Source organism: Ranitomeya variabilis, chromosome 7 (genome assembly GCF_051348905.1).
Source record: "Ranitomeya variabilis isolate aRanVar5 chromosome 7, aRanVar5.hap1, whole genome shotgun sequence".
In the NCBI taxonomy this organism is placed as follows: Eukaryota; Metazoa; Chordata; class Amphibia; order Anura; family Dendrobatidae; genus Ranitomeya; species Ranitomeya variabilis.
Genome location: NC_135238.1, coordinates 10,055,831 through 10,079,260, shown reverse-complemented (window position 1 = coordinate 10,079,260; position 23,430 = coordinate 10,055,831). Strand labels below are relative to the sequence as shown.

Below are 23,430 nucleotides of genomic sequence, written 5' to 3'. Positions count from 1 at the left end.
CATGTAAAACAGGACCCGTCTTTGATGTCACCTTCACAGTTCTTGCCTCCATTGAACTTGTGAGTTTTTGGAGAGTTTCTGCTTGTATTTCTCCCTCCCAGAGCTGCTGTTTTGATGTGAACTGCCTCCCACCCTCATAGATCTTTTGCTTGATGATAATCAAAAGGTTCTCGATAGGGTTGAGGTCAGGGGAAGATGGTGGCCACACCATGAGTTTATCTCCCTTTATGCCCATAGCAGCCAATTACTCAGAGGTATTCATTGTCCTGCATGAAGATGCTTCTGCTCCTGAAGGCACGTTTCTGCTTTTTATACCATGGAAGAAAGTCGTCAGTCAGAAACTCTATACACTTTGCAGAGGTTATATTCACACCTTCAGGAACCTTAAAGGGCCCTACCAGCTGTTCTGGACTAAAACATGACTCCTCCAACTCCATGCTGACGTTGCAGCCTTGTTGGGACATGGTGGCCATCCACCAACCATCCACTACTCCATCTATCTGGACCATCCAGGGTTGCTCGACACTCATCAGTAAACAAGACTGCTTGAAAATTAGTCTTCATGTATGTCTGGGCCCAATGCAATCATTTCTGCTTGTGAACACTGTTTAGGGGTGGCCGAATAGTAGGTTTATGCACCAAAGCAAGCCTTTGAAGGATCCTACACCTTGAGGTTTGAGGGACACCAGAGGCACCAGCAACTTCAAATAACTTTTTGCTGCTTTGTAATGGTATTTTGGCAGCTGCTCTCTTAATTCAATGAATTTGTCTGGCAGAAACCTTCCTCATTATGCCTTTATCTGCATGAACTCTGTTTCAGTCATAAATCTCTTCATAGTATGATGATCACTCCTAAGTTTTCGTGAAATATCTAATGTTTTCAAACCTTGTCCAAGGCATTGCACTATTTAACACTTTTCAGCAGCAGAGAGATCCTTTTTATTTTCCATATTGCTTGAAACCTGTGGCCTGCTTAATAATGTGGAACATCATTTTTAAGTAGTTTTCCTTTAATTAGAATCACCTGGAAAACTAATTATCACATGTATTTAAGATTGATTTCAGTGATCCATTGAGCCCTGAGACACAATACCATCCACGAGTTTATTTAAAAAACAAAACGATTAAATCTTTATGACACTTAAATCCAATTTGCATAATAATTTGGAGCACAGTGTACTATAATACTGCTCCTATGTACAAGAATATAACTACTATAATACTGCACCTATGTACAAGAATATAGCTACTATAATACTGCCCCAATGTACAAGAATATAACTGCTATAATACTGCCCCTATGTACAAGAATATAACTACTATAATACTGCTCCTATGTACAATATAACTACTATAATACTGCCCCTATGTACAAGAATATAACTACTATAATACTGCCTCCTATGTACAATATAACTACTATAATACTGCCTCCTATGTACAATATAACTGCTATAATACTGCCCCTATGTACAAGAATATAACTACTATAATACTGCCCCTATGTACAAGAATATAACTACTATAATACTGCCCCTATGTACAAGAATATAACTACTATAATACTGCCCCTATGTACAAGAATATAACTACTATAATACTGCCCCTATGTACAAGAATATAACTACTATAATACTGCTCCTATGTACAAGAATATAACTAATATAATACTGCCCCTATGTATAAGAATATAACTACTATAATACTGCCCTATGTACAAGAATATAACTACTATAATACTGCTCCTATGTACAAGAATATAACTACTATAATACTGCTCCTATGTACAAGAATATAACTAATATAATACTGCCCCTATGTATAAGAATATAACTACTATAATACTGCCCGTATGTACAAGTAAATGAAGAACACAGAAATCTAATCCCATCAATGTTTAGTGACAGCGTTTACCTTTCATCATTTCTTCTTGGTACACTTGTACTTACACAGTAGGGAGCTTTCTAAGAATACAGTGAGATGTATAAGTACCGTATTATACCACACAGGTAATAATGATTATCATTTTCATATATAAGTTGACACATGGTCAATAACTAAAACAGAAACAGATGCGTAGTTGGCTTAAATCTAGGTGAGATTCTGGAAGAGTGTAATGTCACAGGTCGCACATGGCGAGACTGAGCGCAGCAACAAGACACAAGGCATTTATAGTGCATCAAGAATGTAAAATACAAAGATTTATAGGCAGACTGGAGTTAAAGATGTGCACTAAGAAATGGGTAATGTTGGGAACCATAGCTGGAGAGTTTGACCAAGAGAACATGCAGCAGATGAAAGACACGTCATGTTAGATCTCTTCTAGTCAGATGCACAGCAGTGCCATTAGCAACAGAAGCCACCAGTACGACCAGCTGCGCCTATATACTGGCCAGGCGTTGTCTTCATGGAAGAATTTTAGCCAAAATCCCAAACCTACGACATGCCCGGAAACATAGGATTGGGGTGCAGAGAAAAGACAGCATGTGCTCTGGACTGAGGGGTCAGAATGTTAAATATTTGGCTGCACCAAAAGGGCTGGAGACTGGCACAATACTGAGGGTCTGCAGGAACAGTAAAGCATGGTGGAGGCTCCTATAAGGTTAAGGCTGCAATTTATCAGATGTAGTTGAGGATTTAGTCAGGATTAATGGTGTCCTCAATAGTGATAAATCCTCCATCATGTAATACCATCAGGAGGTGTCTGGTTGGCTTCAAATGTATTTTGTAGCCAAGTAACAACCCCAAACATCCAGCCAATGTCATAACTAGGAGTCTTGGAAATGATCATCAGCCCCACAGATCCCTGATCTCACCTCGTCTGTCTGGGATCACATGAAGAGACAGAAGGATCCGCACAAGAATCATACACTGGAGATCTGTGGTCAGGTCTCCAAGATGTTTGGCACAACCTCCTGCGAGATCCTCCATAACCTGTGTACAAGTGACGAGAAATTAACATTCCCCTTTATTCAATTAGCATTTTGTTAATTACTATTATCAGCTCTATTTATGAAGGGCCTTACTCCGCAGCATTTATTCCACACCTGCCACAGTTCTGTATGTATACGCACTGCTCAAAAAAATAATGGTAACACCAAGTCAATCACACTTCTAAAATAGCTGCTAGTCCACCCATTGTTTGCTGCAAGCCCTCCCCATAGAATTCTCCTCATATACTCTGTCCACAACCCGTCAATTTTTAATTCATTTTCGTGTCCGTGCATTTTATATTTACTGACATGTTTTGTTTTCTTCACTTACTTATTTTTGTGTAGTTGGAATCCTTTTGGCCATGTTCGGTCTTGTTTCAGGGGAGAGGGCCACCTGGTCCACATTTGAAACAACTGGTGTGATTATCGACAAGAAAAGAAGAAAAGTGAGGATTTTCCCATCTTCACACATAGACACATATATGGACTACTGATATACAACGTTCTGCTATGAATGAATATATGTCTCCATTATGCCAGGTTTCCACCCTTTTCCTTTCCCTATTTAATTGCTGTCTCTCATGGTACAGTGTATTTGGCACCTAAGGTATGTGTAATGCGAATAAAGTAATTATCCCTAATTGTCCCCTTCTTTCCATAAGGGGTCACCTCACACTGACTGACTTTCACGCACAATATGGGATTCCTATAATATAACACTTGGAAGATCAGTTTACAGCACATTGCCCTTTAATTAAAACATACCCAATGATACTGCTTCATGCACAATTACAGTGACCTGGTTCTTGACCAGGTTTGCAGACACTGCAGCAGAGATATTGGCCCCCTCCTCCATCCAGATCTTTCAGGTTTCGGGGCTGTTGCTGGGTAACAGAGTTTCAGCTCCCTCCAAATATTTTCTATTGGGTTCAGGCCTGGAGACTGGCTTGGCCACTCCAGGACCATGAAATGCTTCTTACGGAACCGCTCCTTAGTTGACCTGGCTGTGAGTTACGGGTCATTGTCATGTTGGAAGACCTGGCCACGACCCATCTTCAATGCTCTTACTGAGGGAAGGACATTGTTGGCCAAAATCTCGCGATACATGATCCCATCCATCCTCCCTTCAACACGGTGCAGTTTTCCTGTCTCCTTTGCAAAAAAAAACCACCCACAAAGCATGATGTTTCCCCCACCATGCTTCACAGTTTGAACCTTGTTCTTGGACTAGTACTCATCGTTCTTCCTCAAACACGGTGAGTGGATTTGATACCTATTTTGGTTTCATCTGACCCATGGCTCATCTGGATCATCCAGATGATCATTGGTCAGGGGATGCTCCAGCAAGGCTGGAATTGGGCAGGTTAATCCTTGCGAAGGACGTATGAATCAAGCCGCATACAAGGTTATCCTGGAAAAACAGCTGATTCCTTCTGCCTGCTCAGGCAATGTTCCCCAACTGTGAGGACTGGTTTCTCCAGCAGGACAATGCACCATGGCACACAGCTAGGTCAATCAAGGTGTGGATGAAGGACCACATCAAATCCTTGTCATGGCCGCCCAATCTCCAGACCTGAACCCTATTGAAAACCTCTGGAATGTAATCAGGAGGAAGATGGATAGTCACAAGCCATCAAACAAAGAAGAACTGCTGACATTATTGTATCAGGAGCGGCATAAGGTCACCCAGGAGCCGTGTGAGAGACTGGTGGAAAGCTGCCAAGACGCAGGAAAGCTGGGATTAACAATTATGGTTATTCCACAAAATATTGATTTCTAAACTCTTCCTGAGGTAAAACGTTAGTATTGTTGTGTCTAAATGATTATGAACTTGTTTGGTTTTTTTTGCATTAATTGAGGTCAAAATTTTTTTTGTTATTTTCACCATTTCTCATTTTCAGAAAATAAATACAAAATTTACTGCTTGGAACTTCGGTGACCTGTTGTCAGAAGTTTATAGAATAAAAGAACAATTTACTCAAAAATATAAAGAGAAAAATCAGAGAAACTGAACATTCTGCAGTGGTCTCTTCATTTTTGCCAGAGCTGTATATATACAGTTATATGGAAAAGTTTGGGCACCCCTATTAATCTTAATGTTTTATAAAAATTGTTTTTTGCAACAGCTATTTCACTATCATATATCTAACAACTGTTGGACACAGTAATGTTTCTGCCTTGAAATGAGGTTTATTGTACTAACAGAAAATGTGCAATCTGCATTCAAACAAAATTTGACAGGTGCATAAGTATGGGCACCTCACCAGAAAAGTGACATTAATATTTAGTAGATCCTCCTTTTGCAAAAATAACAGCCTCTAGTCGCTTCCTGTAGCTTTTAATGAGTTCATGGATCCTGGACGAAGGTATTTTTGACCATTCCTCTTTACAAAACAATTCCAGTTCAGTTAAGTGTGATGGTCGCCAAGCATGGACAGCCCTCTTCAAATGATCCCACAGATGTTCAATGATATTCAGGTCTGGGGACTGGGATGGCCATTCCAGAGCAGTGTAATTGTTCCTCTGCTTGAATGCCTGAGTAGATTTGGACCGGTGTTTTGGATCATTGTCTTGCTGAAAGATCCATCCCCTGCGTAACTTCAACTTTGTCACTGATTCATGAACATTATTGTCAAGAATCGGCTGACACTGAGAGGAATCCATGCATCCCTCAACTTTAAAAAGATTCCTGGTGCCGGCATTGGGCACACAGCCCCAAAGCATGATGGAACCTCCACCAAATTTTACTGTGGGTAGCAAGTGTTTTTCTTGGAATGCTGTGTTTTTTTGCCACCATGCATAACGCCTTTTTGTATGACCAAACAACTCAATCTTGGTTTCATGAGTCCACAGGACCTTCTTCCAAAAAGAAATTGGCTTCTCCAAATGTGCTTTTGCATACCTCAGCCGACTCTGTTTGTGGCGTGCTTGCAGAAACGGCTTCTTTCGCATCACTCTCCATACAGCTTCTCCTTGTGCAAAGTGCGTTGTATAGTTGACCGATGCACAGTGACACCATCTGCAGCAAGTTGATGCTGCAGCTCTCTGGAGGTGGTCTGAGGATTGTCCTTGACTGATCTCACCATTCTTCTTCTCTGCCTTTCTGATGTTTTTCTTGGCCTGCCACTTCTGGCCTTAACAAGAACTGTACCTGTGTTCTTCCATTTCCTTACTGTGTTCTTCCATTTCCTTACTATGTTCCTCACAGTGGAAATTGACAGGTTAAATCTCGGAGACAGCTTTTTGTATCCTTCCCCTGAACAACTATGTTGAATAATCTTTGCTTTCAGATCATTTGACAGTTGTTTTGAGGAGCCCATGATGCCACTCTTCAGAGGAGGTTCAAACAGGAGAACAGCTTGCAAGTGGCCACTTTAAATAGCTTTTCTCATGATTGCATACACCTGGCTATGAAGTTCAAAGCTCAATGAGGTTACAAAACCAAAAAAAGTGCTTTAGTAAGTCAGTAAAAAGTAGGTAGGAGTATTTAAAACAACAAAATGATAAGGGTGCCCATACTTATGCACCTGTCAAATTTTGTTTGAATGCAGATTGCACATTTTCTGTTAGTACAATAAACCTCATTTCAAGGCAGAAACATTACTGTGTCCAACAGTTATTAGACATATGAAACTGAAATAGCTGTTGCAAAAAAAACAATTTTTATAAAACATTAAGCTTAAGATTACTAGGGGTGCCCAAACTTTTTCATATAACTGTGTATATATACAGTTAGGTCCATATATATTTGGACAGAGACAACATTTTTCTAATTTTGGTTATAAACATTACCACAATGAATTTTAAACAAAACAATTCAGATGCAGTTGAAGTTCAGACTTTCAGCTTTCTTTTGAGGGTATCCACATTAAAATTGGATGAATGGTTTAGGAGTTTCAGCTCCTTAACATGTGCCACCCTGTTTTTAAAGGGACCAAAAGTAATTGGACAGATTCAATAATTTTAAATAAAATGTTCCTTTTTAGTACTTGGTTAAAAACCCTTTGTTGGCAATGACTGCCTGAAGTCTTGAACTCATGGACATCACCAGACGCTGTGTTTCCACCTTTTTGATGCTCTGCCAGGCCTTCACATGGTGGTTTTCAGTTGCTGTTTGTTTGTGGGCCTTTCTGTCTGAAGTTTAATCTTTAACAAGTGAAATGCTGCTCAATTGGGTTGAGATCAGGTGACTGACTTGGCCATTCAAGAATATTCCACTTCTTTGCTGTAATAAAATCCTAGGTTGCTTTGGCTTTATGTTTTGGGTCATTGTCCATCTGTAGTATGAAACGACGACCAATCAATTTGGCTGGATCTCAGCACACAGTGTGGCTCTGAATACCTCAGAATTCGTTCGGCTGCTTCTGTCCTGTGTCACATCATCAATAAAGACTAGTGACCCAGTGCCACTGGCAGCCATGCATGTCCAAGCCATCACACTGCCTCCACCATGTTTTACAGATGATGTGGTATGCTTTGGATCATGAGCTGGACCTCGCCTTCGCCATACTTTTCTCTTTCCATCATTCTGGTAGAGGTTGATCTTGGTTTCATCTGTCCACAGAATGTTCTTCCAGAACTGTGCTGCTTTTTTAGATGTTTTTTAGCCAAGTCCAGTCTAGCCTTTTTATTCTTGATGCTTATGAGTGGCTTGCACCGTGCAGTGAACCCTCTGTAGTTACTTTCATGCAGTCTTCTCTTTATGGTAGATTTGGATATTGATACGCCAACCTCCGGGAGAGTGTTGTTCACTTGGTGGGCTGTTGTGAAGGGGTTTCTCTTCACCATGGAGATTATTCTGCGATTATCCACCACTGTTGTCTTCCGTGGGCGCCCAGGTCTTTTTGCATTGATGAGTTCACCAGTGCTTTCTTTCTTTCTCAAGATGTACCAAACTGTAGATTTTGCCACTCCTAATATTGTAGCAATTTCTCGGATGGGTTTTTTCTGTTTTCGCAGCTTAAGGATGGCTTGTTTCACCTGCATGGAGAGCTCCTTTGACCGCATGTTTACTTCACAGCAAAACCTTCCAAATGCAAACACCACACCTCAAATCAACTCCAGGCCTTTTATCTGCTTAATTTAGAATGACATAACGAAGGGATTTCCCACACCTGGCCATGAAATAGCCTTGGAGTCAATTGTCCAATTACTTTTGGTCCCTTTAAAAACACGGTGGCACATGTTAAGGAGCTGAAACTGCTAAACCCTTCATCCAATTTTAATGTGGATACCCCCTCAAATGAAAGCTGAAAGTCTGAACTTCAACTGCATCTGAATTGTTTTGTTTAAAATTCATTGTGGTAATGTCTATAACCAAAATTAGAAAAATGTCGTCTCTGTCCAAATATATATGGACCTAACTGTATATATTTGTGACAGGGTCACTGGCACAGTGTATTAAGGGAGATATGTGTCACTGCGCATATTATCATCAGTGATGTAAAGCCAGAATAGTTTTCCCCAGTACACCATGTAGTGATATGGTTGTTACGGGCTGGTTTTATTGGACCACCATTAAGCATGTGGGAGGGGGTCCACTTTATCTCCACCTGCAGAGTCCTGACAGGACCTGTGTGATGTCAAGGTCATGAGAGTGAGTGTAGTGTCTTGGGAGAGCAAAAACTCCCACTTAGCTCCCGGAGTGTATACAGGAGGGGGTATATATGCGTGTATATAGGGGCAGTGTATACACTCCCACTTAGCTCCCGGAGTGTATACAGGAGGGGGTATATATGCGTGTATATAGGGGCAGTGTATACACTCCCACTTAGCTCCCGGAGTGTATACAGGAGGGGGTATATATGCGTGTATATAGGGGGCAGTGTATACACTCCCACTTAGCTCCCGGAGTGTATACAGGAGGGGGTATATATGCGTGTATATAGGGGCAGTGTATACACTCCCACTTAGCTCCCGGAGTGTATACAGGAGGGGGTATATATGCGTGTATATAGGGGCAGTGTATACACTCCCACTTAGCTCCCGGAGTGTATACAGGAGGGGGTATATATGCGTGTATATAGGGGGCAGTGTATACACTCCCACTTAGCTCCCGGAGTGTATACAGGAGGGGGTATATATGCGTGTATATAGGGGCAGTGTATACACTCCCACTTAGCTCCCGGAGTGTATACAGGAGGGGGTATATATGCGTGTATATAGGGGCAGTGTATACACTCCCACTTAGCTCCCGGAGTGTATACAGGAGGGGGTATATATGCGTGTATATAGGGGGCAGTGTATACACTCCCACTTAGCTCCCGGAGTGTATACAGGAGGGGGTATATATGCGTGTATATAGGGGGCAGTGTATACACTCCCACTTAGCTCCCGGAGTGTATACAGGAGGGGGTATATATGCGTGTATATAGGGGGCAGTGTATACACTCCCACTTAGCTCCCGGAGGAGCTAAGGACTGTGAGGGATAACTGCAGGTTATGGACTGTGCTTTGTTTACTTTACCGTTATGCCAGGCTGTTTATTTGCTGAACTCCGCCAAGGTTTATGCCATCCACAATAAACCAGCAGGTGAGCTGCCACCAGTATGATTCATGTGTCTACCTGCTAAAGCAGCTGAACATATATTGGGGAGCACACACAGTCCCCAGTCCTATCTCCTCACATTGGGGGTACACGGTCTCCGTCCACCCATCACATTGGGGGGTACACGGTTCCCCATCCACCCATCACATTGGGGGCACACGGTCCCCCATCCACCCATCACATTGGGGGCACACGGTCCCCCATCCTCTCCTCACATTGGGGGCACACGGTCCCCCGTCCACCCATCACATTGGGGGCACACGGTCCCCCGTCCTCTCCTCACATTGGGGGCACACGGTCCCATCCTCTCCTCACATTGGGGGCACACGGTCCCCCGTCCTCTCCTCACATTGGGGGCACACGGTCCCCCGTCCTCTCCTCACATTGGGGGCACACGGTCCCCCATCCACCCATCACATTGGGGGCACACGGTCCCATCCTCTCCTCACATTGGGGGCACACGGTCCCATCCTCTCCTCACATTTGGGGCACACAGTCCCCCGTCCTCTCCTCACATTGGGGGCACACGGTCCCCCGTCCTCTCCTCACATTGGGGGCACACGGTCCCCCATCCTCTCCTCACATTGGGGGCACACGGTCCCCCGTCCTCTCCTCACATTGGGGGCACACGGTCCCCCGTCCTCTCCTCAAATTGGGGGCACACGGTCCCCCGTCCTCTCCTCACATTGGGGGCACACGGTGCCCCGTCCTCTCCTCACATTGGGGCACACGGTCCCCCGTCCTCTCCTCACATTGGAGGTACACGGTCCCCCGTCCTCTCCTCACATTGGGGGCACACGGTCCCCCGTCCTCTCCTCACATTGGGGGCACACGGTCCCCCGTCCTCTCCTCACATTGGGGCACACGGTCCCCCGTCCTCTCCTCACATTGGGGGCACACGGTCCCCCATCCTCTCCTCACATTGGGGCACACGGTCCCCCGTCCTTTCCTCACATTGGGGGCACAAGGTCCCCCGTCCTCTCCTCACATTGGGGGCACACGGTCCCCCGTCCTCTCCTCACATTGGGGCACACGGTCCCCCGTCCTCTCCTCACATTGGGGCACACGGTTCCATCCTCTCCTCACATTGGGGGCACACGGTCCCCCGTCCTCTCCTCACATTGGGGCACACGGTCCCCCGTCCTCTCCTCACATTGGGGGCACACGGTCCCCCGTCCTCTCCTCACATTGGGGGCACACGGTCCCCCGTCCTCTCCTCACATTGGGGGCACACGGTCCCCGTCCTCTCCTTACATTGGGGGCACACGGTCCCCCGTCCTCTCCTCACATTGGGGGCACACGGTCCCCCGTCCTCTCCTCACATTGCGGGCACACGGTCCCCCGTCCTCTCCTCACATTGCGGGCACACGGTCCCCCGTCCTCTCCTCACATTGGGGGCACACGGTCCCCCGTCCTCTCCTCACATTGGGGGCACATGGTCCCATCCTCTCCTCACATTGGGGCACACGGTCCCATCCTCTCCTCACATTGGGGCACACAGTCCCCCGTCCTTTCCTCACATTGGGGGCACACGGTCCCCCGTCCTCTCCTCACATTGGGGGCACACGGTCCCCCATCCTCCCCTCACATTGGGGGCACACGGTCCCCGTCCTCTCCTCACATTGGGGACACAGAGTCCCCCGTCCTTTCCTCACATTGGGGGCACACGGTCCCCCGTCCTCTCCTCACATTGGGGGCACACGGTCCCCCGTCCTCCCCTCACATTGGGGGCACACGGTCCCCGTCCTCTCCTCACATTGGGGACACAGAGTCCCCCGTCCTTTCCTCACATTGGGGGCACACGGTCCCCCGTCCTCTCCTCACATTGGGGGCACACGGTCCCCCGTCCTCCCCTCACATTGGGGGCACACGGTCCCCGTCCTCTCCTCACATTGGGGACACAGAGTCCCCCGTCCTTTCCTCACATTGGGGGCACACGGTCCCCCGTCCTCTCCTCACATTGGGGGCACACGGTCCCCCGTCCTCCCCTCACATTGGGGGCACACGGTCCCCGTCCTCTCCTCACATTGGGGACACAGATTCCCCCGTCCTTTCCTCACATTGGGGGCACACGGTCCCCCGTCCTCTCCTCACATTGGGGGCACACGGTCCCCCGTCCTCTCCTCACATTGGGGACACAGATTCCCCCGTCCTTTCCTCACATTGGGGGCACACGGTCCCCCGTCCTCTCCTCACATTGGGGGCACACGGTCCCCCGTCCTCTCCTCACATTGGGGACACAGAGTCCCCCGTCCTTTCCTCACATTGGGGGCACACGGTCCCCCGTCCTCTCCTCACATTGGGGGCACACGGTCCCCCGTCCTCTCCTCACATTGGGGGCACACGGTCCCCCGTCCTCTCCTCACATTGGGGACACAGAGTCCCCCGTCCTTTCCTCACATTGGGGGCACACGGTCCCCCGTCCTCTCCTCACATTTGGGGCACACAGTCCCCCGTCCTCTCCTCACATTGGGGGCACACGGTCCCCCGTCCTCTCCTCACATTGGGGGCACACGGTCCCCCATCCTCTCCTCACATTGGGGGCACACGGTCCCCCGTCCTCTCCTCACATTGGGGGCACACGGTCCCCCGTCCTCTCCTCAAATTGGGGGCACACGGTGCCCCGTCCTCTCCTCACATTGGGGGCACACGGTGCCCCGTCCTCTCCTCACATTGGGGCACACGGTCCCCCGTCCTCTCCTCACATTGGAGGTACACGGTCCCCCGTCCTCTCCTCACATTGGGGGCACACGGTCCCCCGTCCTCTCCTCACATTGGGGGCACACGGTCCCCCGTCCTCTCCTCACATTGGGGCACACGGTCCCCCGTCCTCTCCTCACATTGGGGGCACACGGTCCCCCATCCTCTCCTCACATTGGGGCACACGGTCCCCCGTCCTTTCCTCACATTGGGGGCACAAGGTCCCCCGTCCTCTCCTCACATTGGGGGCACACGGTCCCCCGTCCTCTCCTCACATTGGGGCACACGGTCCCCCGTCCTCTCCTCACATTGGGGCACACGGTTCCATCCTCTCCTCACATTGGGGGCACACGGTCCCCCGTCCTCTCCTCACATTGGGGCACACGGTCCCCCGTCCTCTCCTCACATTGGGGGCACACGGTCCCCCGTCCTCTCCTCACATTGGGGGCACACGGTCCCCCGTCCTCTCCTCACATTGGGGGCACACGGTCCCCGTCCTCTCCTTACATTGGGGGCACACGGTCCCCCGTCCTCTCCTCACATTGGGGGCACACGGTCCCCCGTCCTCTCCTCACATTGGGGGCACACGGTCCCCCGTCCTCTCCTCACATTGGGGGCACACGGTCCCCCGTCCTCTCCTCACATTGGGGGCACACGGTCCCCCGTCCTCTCCTCACATTGGGGGCACACGGTCCCCCGTCCTCTCCTCACATTGGGGGCACACGGTCCCCCGTCCTCTCCTCACATTGGGGGCACACGGTCCCCGTCCTCTCCTCACATTGGGGCACACGGTCCCCGTCCTCTCATCACATTGGGGCACACGGTCCCCGTCCTCTCCTCACATTGGGGGCACACGGTCCCCCGTCCTTTCCTCACATTGGGGGCACACGGTCCCCCGTCCTCTCCTCACATTGGGGGCACACGGTCCCCCGTCCTCTCCTCACATTGGGGGCACACGGTCCCCCGTCCTCTCCTCACATTGGGGGCACACGGTCCCCCGTCCTCTCCTCACATTGGGGGCACACGGTCCCCCGTCCTCTCCTCACATTGGGGGCACACGGTCCCCCGTCCTCTCCTCACATTGCGGGCACACGGTCCCCCGTCCTCTCCTCACATTGCGGGCACACGGTCCCCCGTCCTCTCCTCACATTGCGGGCACACGGTCCCCCGTCCTCTCCTCACATTGGGGGCACACGGTCCCCCGTCCTCTCCTCACATTGGGGGCACATGGTCCCATCCTCTCCTCACATTGGGGCACACGGTCCCATCCTCTCCTCACATTGGGGCACACAGTCCCCCGTCCTTTCCTCACATTGGGGGCACACGGTCCCCCGTCCTCTCCTCACATTGGGGGCACACGGTCCCCCATCCTCCCCTCACATTGGGGGCACACGGTCCCCGTCCTCTCCTCACATTGGGGACACAGAGTCCCCCGTCCTTTCCTCACATTGGGGGCACACGGTCCCCCGTCCTCTCCTCACATTGGGGGCACACGGTCCCCCGTCCTCCCCTCACATTGGGGGCACACGGTCCCCGTCCTCTCCTCACATTGGGGACACAGAGTCCCCCGTCCTTTCCTCACATTGGGGGCACACGGTCCCCCGTCCTCTCCTCACATTGGGGGCACACGGTCCCCCGTCCTCCCCTCACATTGGGGGCACACGGTCCCCGTCCTCTCCTCACATTGGGGACACAGAGTCCCCCGTCCTTTCCTCACATTGGGGGCACACGGTCCCCCGTCCTCTCCTCACATTGGGGGCACACGGTCCCCCGTCCTCCCCTCACATTGGGGGCACACGGTCCCCGTCCTCTCCTCACATTGGGGACACAGATTCCCCCGTCCTTTCCTCACATTGGGGGCACACGGTCCCCCGTCCTCTCCTCACATTGGGGGCACACGGTCCCCCGTCCTCCCCTCACATTGGGGGCACACGGTCCCCGTCCTCTCCTCACATTGGGGACACAGAGTCCCCCGTCCTTTCCTCACATTGGGGGCACACGGTCCCCCGTCCTCCCCTCACATTGGGGGCACACAGTCCCCGTCCTCTCTTCACATTGGGGACACAGAGTCCCCCGTCCTTTCCTCACATTGGGGGCACACGGTCCCCCGTCCTCTCCTCACATTGGGGGCACACGGTCCCCCGTCCTCTCCTCACATTGGGGACACACGGTCCCCCGTCCTCCCCTCACATTGGGGGCACACGGTCCCCGTCCTCTCCTCACATTGGGGACACAGAGTCCCCCGTCCTTTCCTCACATTGGGGGCACACGGTCCCCCGTCCTCCCCTCACATTGGGGGCACACAGTCCCCGTCCTCTCTTCACATTGGGGACACAGAGTCCCCCGTCCTTTCCTCACATTGGGGGCACACGGTCCCCCGTCCTCTCCTCACATTGGGGGCACACGGTCCCCCGTCCTCTCCTCACATTGGGGGCACACGGTCCCCCGTCCTCCCCTCACATTGGGGGCACACGGTCCCCGTCCTCTCCTCACATTGGGGACACAGAGTCCCCCGTCCTTTCCTCACATTGGGGGCACACGGTCCCCCGTCCTCCCCTCACATTGGGGGCACACGGTCCCCATCCTCTCCTCACATTGGGGGCACACGGTCCCCCGTCCTCTCCTCACATTGGGGGCACACGGTCCCCGTCCTTTCCTCACATTGGGGGCACACGGTCCCCAGTCCTTTCCTCACATTGGGGGCACACGGTCCCCAGTCCTTTCCTCACATTGGGGACACAGAGTCCCCCGTCCTCTCCTCACATTGGGGGCACACGGTCCCCCGTCCTCTCCTCACATTGGGGGCACACGGTCCCCCGTCCTCTCCTCACATTGGGGGCACACGGTCCCCCGTCCTCCCCTCACATTGGGGGCACACGGTCCCCGTCCTCTCCTCACATTGGGGACACAGAGTCCCCCGTCCTTTCCTCACATTGGGGGCACACGGTCCCCCGTCCTCCCCTCACATTGGGGGCACACGGTCCCCATCCTCTCCTCACATTGGGGGCACACGGTCCCCCGTCCTCTCCTCACATTGGGGGCACACGGTCCCCGTCCTTTCCTCACATTGGGGGCACACGGTCCCCAGTCCTTTCCTCACATTGGGGGCACACGGTCCCCAGTCCTTTCCTCACATTGGGGACACAGAGTCCCCCGTCCTTTCCTCACATTGGGGGCACACGGTCCCCCGTCCTCTCCTCACATTGGGGGCACACGGTCCCCGTCCTTTCCTCACATTGGGGGCACACGGTCCCCGTCCTCTCCTCACATTGGGGACACAGAGTCCCCCGTCCTTTCCTCACATTGGGGGCACACGGTCCCCCGTCCTCTCCTCACATAGGGGGCACACGGTCCCCCGTCCTCTCCTCACATAGGGGGCACACGGTCCCCCGTCCTCCCCTCACATTGGGGGCACACGGTCCCCGTCCTCCCCTCACATTGGGGGCACACGGTCCCCGTCCTCTCCTCACATTGGGGACACAGAGTCCCCCGTCCTTTCCTCACATTGGGGGCACACGGTCCCCCGTCCTCCCCTCACATTGGGGGCACACGGTCCCCCGTCCTCTCCTCACATTGGGGGCACACGGTCCCCCATCCTCTCCTCACATTGGGGGCACAGAGTCCCCCGTCCTCTCCTCACATTGGGGACACAGAGTCCCCCGTCCTTTCCTCACATTGGGGGCACACGGCCCCCGTCCTCCCCTCACATTGGGGGCACACGGTCCCCCATCCTCTCCTCACATTGGGGGCACAGAGTCCCCCGTCCTCTCCTCACATTGGGGACACAGAGTCCCCCGTCCTTTCCTCACATTGGGGGCACACGGTCCCCCGTCCTCCCCTCACATTGGGGGCACACGGTCCCCCGTCCTCCCCTCACATTGGGGGCACACGGTCCCCGTCCTCTCCTCACATTGGGGGCACACGGTCCCCCGTCCTCCCCTCACATTGGGGGCACACGGTCCCCCGTCCTCTCCTCACATAGGGGGCACACGGTCCCCCGTCCTCCCCTCACATTGGGGGCACACGGTCCCCGTCCTCCCCTCACATTGGGGGCACACGGTCCCCGTCCTCTCCTCACATTGGGGACACAGAGTCCCCCGTCCTTTCCTCACATTGGGGGCACACGGTCCCCCGTCCTCCCCTCACATTGGGGGCACACGGTCCCCCGTCCTCTCCTCACATTGGGGGCACACGGTCCCCCGTCCTCCCCTCACATTGGGAGCACAGAGTCCCCCGTCCTCTCCTCACATTGGGGACACAGAGTCCCCCGTCCTTTCCTCACATTGGGGGCACACGGTCCCCCGTCCTCCCCTCACATTGGGGGCACACGGTCCCCCGTCCTCTCCTCACATTGGGGGCACACGGTCCCCCATCCTCTCCTCACATTGGGGGCACAGAGTCCCCCGTCCTCTCCTCACATTGGGGACACAGAGTCCCCCGTCCTTTCCTCACATTGGGGGCACACGGTCCCCCGTCCTCCCCTCACATTGGGGGCACACGGTCCCCCATCCTCTCCTCACATTGGGGGCACAGAGTCCCCCGTCCTCTCCTCACATTGGGGACACAGAGTCCCCCGTCCTTTCCTCACATTGGGGGCACACGGTCCCCCGTCCTCCCCTCACATTGGGGGCACACGGTCCCCCGTCCTCCCCTCACATTGGGGGCACACGGTCCCCGTCCTCTCCTCACATTGGGGGCACACGGTCCCCCGTCCTCCCCTCACATTGGGGGCACACGGTCCCCCGGCCTCCCCTCACATTGGGGACACAGAGTCCCCCGTCCTTTCCTCACATTGGGGGCACACGGTCCCCCGTCCTCTCCTCACATTGGGGGCACACGGTCCCCCGTCCTCTCCTCACATTGGGGGCACACGGTCCCCCGTCCTCTCCTCACATTGGGGACACAGAGTCCCCCGTCCTTTCCTCACATTGGGGGCACACGGCCCCCGTCCTCTCCTCACATTGGGGACACAGAGTCCCCCGTCCTTTCCTCACATTGGGGGCACACGGTCCGCAGTCACGATCCTGCCTCCTCCCCGGCTCCGGCCGCACTGACTGAGCTGAGGGGCGGTCGCTCGTTCCCTTCAGCCGCGGTGCACGCCGGGAGGCCGCATTGTTCCAGCTGATGCCGCACGGGGTCTCCGGAGCAGCAGGCGCAGGGACCGGCGCCGCCGCCGTGTGTCCGGGGGGGAGATGCTGCTGTGAAGGCGGCTGCGGATATGTCATTCCCGGGGCCCGGGCGGCCGGTGCCCGCTCCGCTGTGCTCCGGGGTGTTCGGGGGGATCCTGCCGCCGCCCCTCGGCCACAAGTTCTACTGTCACAACGGCGCCGCCAGCGGGGGAGGAGCAGTGTCAGCCGGGGCCCCACACCCGGGGGCCACACACTGCGCCGGGGAGCCCGAGCCGGACCGGCCCATTGGATACGGAGCGTTCGGGGTGGTGTGGTGAGTGGGGGGCGAGGTGCGTGTATATAGGGGTATATCTGTGTGTACAGGAGGGGTATATATGTGTATATAGGGGCAGTGTATACAGGAGGGGTATATATGTGTGTATATAGGGGCAGTGTATAGAGGAGGGGTATATATGTGTATATAGGGGCAGTGTATACAGGAGGGGTATATATGTGTGTATATAGGGGCAGTGTATAGAGGAGGGGTATATATGTGTATATAGGGGCAGTGTATACAGGAGGGGTATATATGTGTGTATATAGGGGTAGTGTATACAGGAGGGGTATATATAGGGGCAGTGTATAGAGGAGGGGTATATATGTGTATATATAGGGGCAGTGTATACAGAAGGTATATATGTGTATATAGGGGCAGTGTATAGAGGAGGGGTATATATGTGTGTGTGTGTATATAGGGGCAGTGTATACAGGAGGGGTATATGTGTGTGTATATAGGGGGCAATGTATACAGGAGGGGTATATATGTGTATATAGGGGCAGTGTATAGAGGAGGGGTATATATGTGTGTATATATAGGGGCAGTGTACAGAAGGTATATATGTGTATATAGGGGCAGTGTATACAGGAGGGGTATATATGTGTGTATATATAGGGGCAGTGTATACAGGAGGGGTATATATGTGTATATAGGGGGCAGTGTATACAGGAGGGGTGTATATATGTGTGTATATAGGGGGCAGTGTATACAGGAGGGGTGTATATATGTGTGTATATAGGGGGCAGTGTATACAGGAGGGGTATATATGTGTATATGGGGCAGTGTATACAGGAGGGGTATATAGGTGTGTATATATAGGGGCAGTGTATACAGAAGGTATATATGTGTATATAGGGGCAGTGTATACAGGAGGGGTATATAGGTGTGTATATATAGGGGCAGTGTATACAGAAGGTATATATGTGTATATAGGGGCAGTGTATACAGGAGGTGTATATATGTGTGTATATATAGGGGCAGTGTATACAGGAGGGTATATGTGTATATAGGGGCAGTGTATACAGGAGGGGTATATATGTGTGTATATATAGGGGCAGTGTATACAGGAGGGTATATGTGTGTATATATGGGCAGTGTATACAGGAGGGGTATATATGTGTATATAGGGGGCAGTGTATACAGGAGGGGTGTATATATGTGTGTATATAGGGGGCAGTGTATACAGGAGGGGTATATATGTGTATATGGGGCAGTGTATACAGGAGGGGTATATATGTGTGTGTGTATATAGGGGCAGTGTATACAGGAGGGGTATATATAGGGGTAGTGTATACAGGAGGGGTATGTGTGTATATAGGGGGCAGTGTATACAGGAGGGTATATGTGTATATAGGGGCAGTGTATACAGGAGGGGTGTATATATGTGTGTATATAGGGGGCAGTGTATACAGGAGGGGTATATATGTGTGTATATAGAGGGCAGTGTATACAGGAGGGGTATATATGTGTATATGGGGCAGTGTATACAGGAGGGGTATATATGTGTGTGTATATAGGGGCAGTGTATACAGGAGGGGTATATATGTGTGTGTATATCGAGGCAGTGTATACAGTAGGGGTATATATAGGGGTAGTGTATACAGGAGGGGTATATGTGTGTATATAGGGGGCAGTGTATACAGAAGGGGTATATATATGTGTATATAGGGGGCAGTGTATACAGGAGGGGTGTATATATGTGTGTATATAGGGGCAGTGTATACAGGAGGGGTATATATGTGTGTATATAGGGGGCAGTGTATACAGGAGGGGTATATATGTGTATATGGGGCAGTGTATACAGGAGGGGTATATATGTGTGTGTATATAGGGGCAGTGTATACAGGAGGGGTATATATGTGTGTGTGTATATAGGGGCAGTGTATACAGGAGGGGTATATATAGGGGTAGTGTATACACGAGGGGTATATGTGTGTATATAGGGGGCAGTGTATACAGGAGGGGTATATATGTGTGTATATAGGGGCAGTATATACAGGAGGGGTGTATATGTGTGTATATAGGGGCAGTGTATACAGGAGGGGTATATGTGTATATAGGGGCAGTGTATACAGGAGGGGTATATATAGGGGCAGTGTATACAGGAGGGGTATATATGTGTGTATATATAGGGGCAATGTATACAGGAGGGGTATATGTGTGTGTATATAGGGGAAGTGTATACAGGAGGGGTATATATGTGTGTATATAGGGGGCAGTGTATACAGGAGGGGTATATATGTGTATATATATATAGGAGGCAGTGTATACAGGAGGGGTGTATATGTGTGTGTATATATAGGGGGGCAGTGTATACAGGAGGGGCTATATATGTGTGTGTATATAGGGGCAGTGTATACAGGAGGGGTATATGTGTGTGTATATATAGGGGGCAGTGTATACAGGAGGGGTATATATGTGTGTGTGTGTATATAGGGGCAGTGTATACAGGAGGGGTATATATAGGGGTAGTGTATACACGAGGGGTATATGTGTGTATATAGGGGGCAGTGTATACAGGAGGGGTATATATGTGTGTATATAGGGGCAGTATATACAGGAGGGGTGTATATGTGTGTATATAGGGGCAGTGTATACAGGAGGGGTATATGTGTATATAGGGGCAGTGTATACAGGAGGGGTATATATAGGGGCAGTGTATACAGGAGGGGTATATATGTGTGTATATATAGGGGCAATGTATACAGGAGGGGTATATGTGTGTATATAGGGGAAGTGTATACAGGAGGGGTATATATGTGTGTATATAGGGGGCAGTGTATACAGGAGGGGTATATATGTGTATATATATATAGGAGGCAGTGTATACAGGAGGGGTGTATATGTGTGTGTATATATAGGGGGCAGTGTATACAGGAGGGGCTATATATGTGTGTGTATATAGGGGCAGTGTATACAGGAGGGGTATATGTGTGTGTATATATAGGGGGCAGTGTATACAGGAGGGGTATATATGTGTATATATATATAGGGGGCAGTGTATACAGGAGGGGGTATATATGTGTGTATATATAGGGGCAGTGTATACAGGAGGGGGTATATATGTGTGTATATATAGGGGCAGTGTATACAGGAGGGTTATATATGTGTATATAGGGGGCAGGGTATACAGGAGGGGTACATATGTGTGTGTATATAGGGTCAATGTATACAGGAGGGGTACATATGTGTGTGTATATAGGGGCAGTGTATACTGGAGGGGTATATATGTGTATATTGGGGCAGTGTATACAGGAAGGGTATACATGTGTGTGTATATAGGGGCAGTGTATACAGGATGGGTGTATATGCAGGGGGCTGTGTATACAAGAGAAGTCTATGTGTGTATATAGGGGCAGTGTATACAGGAGGGGTATATATGTGTATATTGGGGCAATGTATATAGGAGGGATATATATGTGTTTATATAGGGGGAAGTATATATAGGAGGACTATATGTGTGTATATTGCGGCAGTGTATGCAGGAGGGGTATATATGTGTGTATATATGTGCAGTGTATACAGGAGGGGTATATATGTGTGTATATATATGCAGTGTATACAGGAGGGGTATATATGTGTGTACATAGGGGCATTGTATACAGGAGGGGGGTATACATGTATTTGTAGAGGCAGTGTATACAGGAGGGGTATATATGTGTATATATAGGGGCAGTGTACACAGGAGGGGTATATATGGGCAATGTATACAGGAGGGGGATATGTGTATATATAGGGGGCAGTGTATACAGAAGGGGTGTATATATAATGTATAGGGGTAGTGTATACAGGAGGGGTATATATGTGTATATAGGGGCAGTGTATACAGGAGGGGTATATATGTGTATATATAGGGGGCAGTGTATACAGGAGGGGTATATATAGGGGCAATGTATATAGGATGGATATATGTGTATATAGGGGCAGTGTATACAGAAGGTATATATGTGTATATAGGGGCAGTGTATGCAGGAGGGGTATATATGTGTGTGTATATAGGGGCAGTGTATACAGGAGAGGTATGTGTATATAGTGGCAGTGTATACAGGAGGGTTATATATTTGTTTATATAGGGGTCAGTGTATACAGGAGGGGTATATATGTGTGTATATAGGGTTAGTGTTTACAGGAGGAGGTATATAGGGCTCAGCCTCCTCACCTCGGTCGTGTCTCTGATCACGTTGTACTTCTGTGTCTTGCTCAGTGGTGGTCGGGCTCAGCCTCCTCACCTCGGCCTTGTCTCTGAGCACCTTGTACTTCTGTGTCTTGCTCAGTGGTGGTCGGGCTCAGCCTCCTCACCTCGGCCTTGTCTCTGAGCACCTTGTACTTCTGTGTCTTGCTCAGTGGTGGTCGGGCTCGGCCTCCTCTCCTCGGCCGTGTCTCTGAGCACCATGAACTTCTGTGTCTTCCTCAGTGGTGGTCGGGCTCGGCCTCCTCACCTCGGCCGTGTCTCTGAGCACCTTGTACTTCTGTGTCTTGCTCAGTGGTGGTCGGGCTCAGCCTCCTCTCCTCGGCCGTCTCTGAGCACCGTGTACTTTTGTGTCTTGTCCAGTGGTGGTCGGGCTCAGCCTCCTCTCCTCGGCCGTGTCTCTGAGCACGTTGTACTTCTGTGTCTTGCTCAGTGGTGGTCGGGCTCAGCCTCCTCACCTGGGCCGTGTGTCTGAGCACTGAGCACCTTGTACTTCTGTGTCTTGCTCAGTGGTGGTCGGGCTAAGCCTCCTCACCTCGGCCTTGTCTCTGAGCACCTTGTACTTCTGTGTCTTGCTCAGTGGTGGTCGGGCTCAGCCTCCTCACCTCGGCCTTGTCTCTGAGCACCTTGTACTTCTGTGTCTTCCTCAGTGGTGGTCGGGCTCGGCCTCCTCACCTCGGCCGTGTCTCTGAGCACCTTGTACTTCTGTGTCTTGCTCAGTCGTGGTCGGGCTCGGCCTCTTCTCCTCGGCCGTCTCTGAGCACTGTGTACTTCTGTGTCTTGTCCAGTGGTGGTCGGACTCAGCCTCCTCTCCTCGGCCGTCTCTGAGCACCGTGTACTTCTGTGTCTTGCTCAGTGGTGGTCGGGCTCAGCCTCCTCTCCTCGGTCGTGTCTCTGAGCACGTTGTACTTCTGTGTCTTGCTCAGTGGTGGTCGGGCTCAGCCTCCTCACCTGGGCCGTGTCTCTGAGCACTGAGCACCTTGTACTTCTGTGTCTTGCTCAGTGGTGGTCGGGCTCGGCCTCCTCACCTCGGCCGTGTCTCTGAGCACCTTGTACTTCTGTGTCTTGCTCAGTGGTGGTCGGGCTCGGCCTCCTCTCCTCAGCCGTGTCTCTGAGCACCTTGTACTTCTGTGTCTTGCTCAGTGGTGGTCTGGCTCGGCCTCCTCTCCTCGGCCTTTTCTCTGAGCACCTTGTACTTCTGTGTCTTCCCCAGTGGTGGTCGGGCTCGGCCTCCTCACCTCGGCCTTTTCTCTGAGCACCTTGTGCTTCTGTGTCGTGCTCAGTGGTGGTCGGGCTCAGCCTCCTCACCTCGGCTATGTCTCTGAGCACCTTGTACTTCTGTGTCTTGCTCAGTGGTGGTCGGGCTCAGCCTCTTCATCTCGGCCTTGTCTCTGAGCACCTTGTACTTCTGTGTCTTGCTCAGTGGTGGTCGGGCTCGGCCTCTTCTCCTCGGCCATCTCTGAGCACCTTGTACTTCTGTGTCTTGCTCAGTGGTGGTCGGGCTCAGCCTCCTCACCTCGGCCTTTTCTCTGAGCACCTTGTGCTTCTGTGTCGTGCTCAGTGGTGGTCGGGCTCAGCCTCCTCACCTCGGCTATGTCTCTGAGCACCTTGTACTT

The 23,430-nt window shown here is 51.3% G+C and overlaps 2 protein-coding genes and 1 long non-coding RNA gene across 3 annotated transcripts in view; 2 read left to right on the top strand and 1 right to left on the bottom strand.

Moving 5' to 3' along the window:
• Positions 1-3,574, top strand: part of LOC143785210 (uncharacterized) — a 54,428-nt gene extending 50,854 nt beyond the window's left edge. Inside the window, exon 4 of the mRNA XM_077273924.1 lies at positions 3,279-3,574. Within this exon, the coding sequence (XP_077130039.1) occupies positions 3,279-3,356 (78 nt within the window). The 3' untranslated portion in view covers positions 3,357-3,574. The remainder of the gene's footprint in view (positions 1-3,278) is intronic.
• LOC143785211 (uncharacterized) lies at positions 1,915-9,708 on the bottom strand. Its single transcript, XR_013217958.1, has 4 exons — positions 9,400-9,708; positions 3,265-3,347; positions 2,817-2,934; positions 1,915-1,964 (listed from the first exon to the last, which is right to left on the bottom strand). It is a non-coding gene; the product is annotated as an uncharacterized LOC143785211 (long non-coding RNA).
• Positions 9,709-17,251: 7,543 nt separating this feature from the next.
• LOC143785208 (serine/threonine-protein kinase NLK2) overlaps positions 17,252-23,430 on the top strand; it is a 30,346-nt gene continuing 24,167 nt past the window's right edge. Inside the window, exon 1 of the mRNA XM_077273921.1 lies at positions 17,252-17,622. Coding sequence (XP_077130036.1) covers positions 17,399-17,622 — 224 coding nt within the window. The 5' untranslated portion in view covers positions 17,252-17,398. The remainder of the gene's footprint in view (positions 17,623-23,430) is intronic.